Source organism: Lactuca sativa, chromosome 2 (genome assembly GCF_002870075.4).
Source record: "Lactuca sativa cultivar Salinas chromosome 2, Lsat_Salinas_v11, whole genome shotgun sequence".
Classification (NCBI taxonomy): Eukaryota; Viridiplantae; Streptophyta; class Magnoliopsida; order Asterales; family Asteraceae; genus Lactuca; species Lactuca sativa.
In genome coordinates this window covers 165320062-165322648 of record NC_056624.2, presented here as the reverse complement: position 1 = coordinate 165322648, position 2587 = coordinate 165320062, and the positions used below count along the sequence as shown (strand labels likewise).

Sequence of the window (2587 nt, the reverse complement as noted above, 5' to 3'; positions counted from 1 at the left end):
CAATGACATATACAGTAGGATCAAAAAGATAAAAGATGTTGGAATATTGAACTTGAGTCATTGTCGAAAAGACATTTTCCCCCAATGAAAATGGATATATCATATATGGGAGGAGAACTTTCCAACTTTAAAGAGATGGATAGAACCATATACAGTTTCTTCGATAATTTTCATATTATTAAGGGCTAGTTTTGACTTTTTCCTGATATGGGGGGGCTAATTGATAATTTACCCTTATAAATAACACCATGTGGATCAAAGTTCAAACTGTAATAGAATGATCCCCTGTAGACACTTAACAATGGCGAAACTTCAATTCTCAATGGCTATTCTCACTCTGTCTTTCATATCTTCGTTTAATTCCATTACATCATCGACATTTACACTCACAAATCAATGCAACTATCCCGTTTGGGCCGGTCTTCTCTCCGGCGCCGGCACTGCTCCACTACCCACCACCGGCTTCCCTCTTCAACCCAGCCAGTCAAATTCCGTCGAGGTCCCTCCCGGTTGGTCTGGACGGATGTGGGGTCGCACCCTTTGCTCCGCTGATTCCACCGGCAGATTCTCCTGCGTCACAGGCGACTGCGGATCCGGAACAATTGAATGCAACGGTAGTGGCGCCGCCCCTCCAACCACCTTGGCTGAATTCACACTTAACGGAGCAAACGGGATGGACTTTTACGATGTCAGCCTTGTCGACGGGTACAACCTCCCCATGATGGTGGTACCACAAGGTGGGACCGGCGGAAACTGTAATGTCACCGGCTGTATGGTGGACTTGAATAAGAACTGCCCGTCGGCATTGCGGTTGACGGCCACCGGTGGTAGTGATGAATCCGTCGCCTGTAAAAGCGCCTGTGAGGCATTTGGAGACCCTATGTACTGCTGTAGTGGGGCCTACTCGACCCCACAGACATGCAGTCCGACGTCGTATTCGGAGTATTTCAAAACCGCATGTCCGACGGCTTACAGTTATGCATACGACGACGGATCGAGCACGTTTACCTGTTCCTCCGCCAACTATGTCATCACTTTCTGCCCTACGCCGGCGAACAGGTATATTTACTAATCTATCCTTTTCTTTCTTGCTAAGGTCACAAAATGTGTTTTGTTTTTAGTTCAGAATAGTCATTTCGTCAGTTTCATGTCGTTTTCTGTTATTCAAATTACGATGCGATCAGAGGTTTAATTTTTGTAGGCAAAATAAAATATAATAATAAATTAATCTTTTTACCCCCTTTTCTTTTGTAAAACTTACATTTAATCCCTATTTATTACACAAAATTCATTTTACCCCCTTACCCTTTTGACAGAAGAAAATGTTTTTCTCGTTTATATCCATGTTTTTTGTGATAATAATACATGTCATGTTTCGGATTGCTGGATGCGATCCCTTGGTCAATGCACAGCTAGTAATTCATTAAATTAAAGGTATCGACATGAATTTTAAATTGGAGATCTTTATATAATGAATTGAAAATACTTAAACATGAACATATATGTTTCTTTCATAATAACTTAGGGTTTTTTTCCCATCAAATTAGTGTCTTTCTGATTATTAGGTCAACAAATTTGAGCTAATATTGTTAAATAAATGGTTGTGTAATTTTTATTTTGTTTTAATAGATTCGGTCTTGAGAATTTAATACTTATTGTGCTTAAATTTTAAGGTCCAATAAGTTTGTTATTATATTTACTAATTTAGTCGTTAGTAAATGTTATGAATATTAATTTTTAGTTTTAACTTTGAAACATTTTCAATAATATGTCAAACACTACTGTTTTTTATTGAGCATACATAATATGATGTAGTAAATATTAGGTACATGTGGGTCGAGAGTCGAGAGTCGGTGATTTGGATTTTGCCGACTAAACAAACAATTTAATGCCGCCCACGCAACCGTGTAGTTTAATTATTTATTTAATATTTTTAATGCTTTTTTCGATTTTCTCAATTGTATTAATTTGCGTGCAGCCGCAAAACAACCGGAGCCGGCCAGCCACCGGCAGACAGCAGCGGAGGAAGCTCATTGGCTGAAGCTTTAGGCGGTCACTCCGTTATGGTTATTGCCGTCTTATTATTGACGATGATTTCACTAAAATGCCCTCGTTGTTTCATCTTTCTACTCCTCGGCTAATTTATTTCACGCAAGCCGATTATAGAGGCTTAGAGCAGTAGAATAGGTTTTGATTTTTTAATGTATGTGGCTAACTGTAAAGTTTTTAGTTTTGATAGGATTTTTAAGAGTTATTAGACTAATAAGAAATATTGCGTGACTTACGATTACATGTTTTTATATCTTTATTAATTAAATCGCAGAGTAATCGTTCAAAAGAGAATGGTATACGTCAATTCCTCAAAAACATGCGGGCAACTAAGGTTTTTCATGGACATCCAATATTGGCTCATACATGACTACCATGGATGACTTTTTGCTCAAAATCCTAAATTGATATATTTATTCTGCACGATTTGTAAATCTTATGCGGAAATCATAAAATAAATTCTAATTTTTATAAACCTAAGTAATTTGATTTGTTTGTTTTTAAATTCCAATGACAATGACAACAACAACAAAACTCA

The 2587-nt window shown here is 37.7% G+C and overlaps 1 protein-coding gene across 2 annotated transcripts; it reads left to right on the top strand.

Moving 5' to 3' along the window:
• The first annotated feature begins 219 nt into the window (after window positions 1–219).
• LOC111913359 (thaumatin-like protein 1b) lies at window positions 220–2290 on the top strand. 2 transcript variants are annotated; one of them, XM_042899250.2, is made up of 2 exons: window positions 220–1059; window positions 1826–1972. In XM_042899250.2, exons 1-2 carry the CDS (start codon window positions 278–280, stop codon window positions 1887–1889), a joined length of 846 nt encoding a protein of 281 aa, XP_042755184.1. In that variant the 5' UTR covers window positions 220–277; the 3' UTR covers window positions 1890–1972. The 2 variants fall into 2 exon arrangements, with proteins under 2 accessions (XP_042755184.1, XP_023764850.1); XM_023909082.3 differs by lacking the exon at window positions 1826–1972 and adding an exon at window positions 1979–2290 and having other exon boundaries at window positions 254–1059.
• Window positions 2291–2587: the final 297 nt, after the last annotated feature.

What these genes read in the sequence shown, in the direction of transcription:
- LOC111913359 (XM_023909082.3), top strand. Translation starts at nt 278, where the DNA reads ATGATCCCCTGTAGACACTTAACAATGGCGAAACTTCAATTCTCAATG. An exon ending in TGCCCTACGCCGGCGAACAG is followed by an intron (nt 1,060 to 1,978) that starts GTATATTTACTA and finishes ATTTGCGTGCAG; the next exon opens with CCGCAAAACAACCGGAGCCG.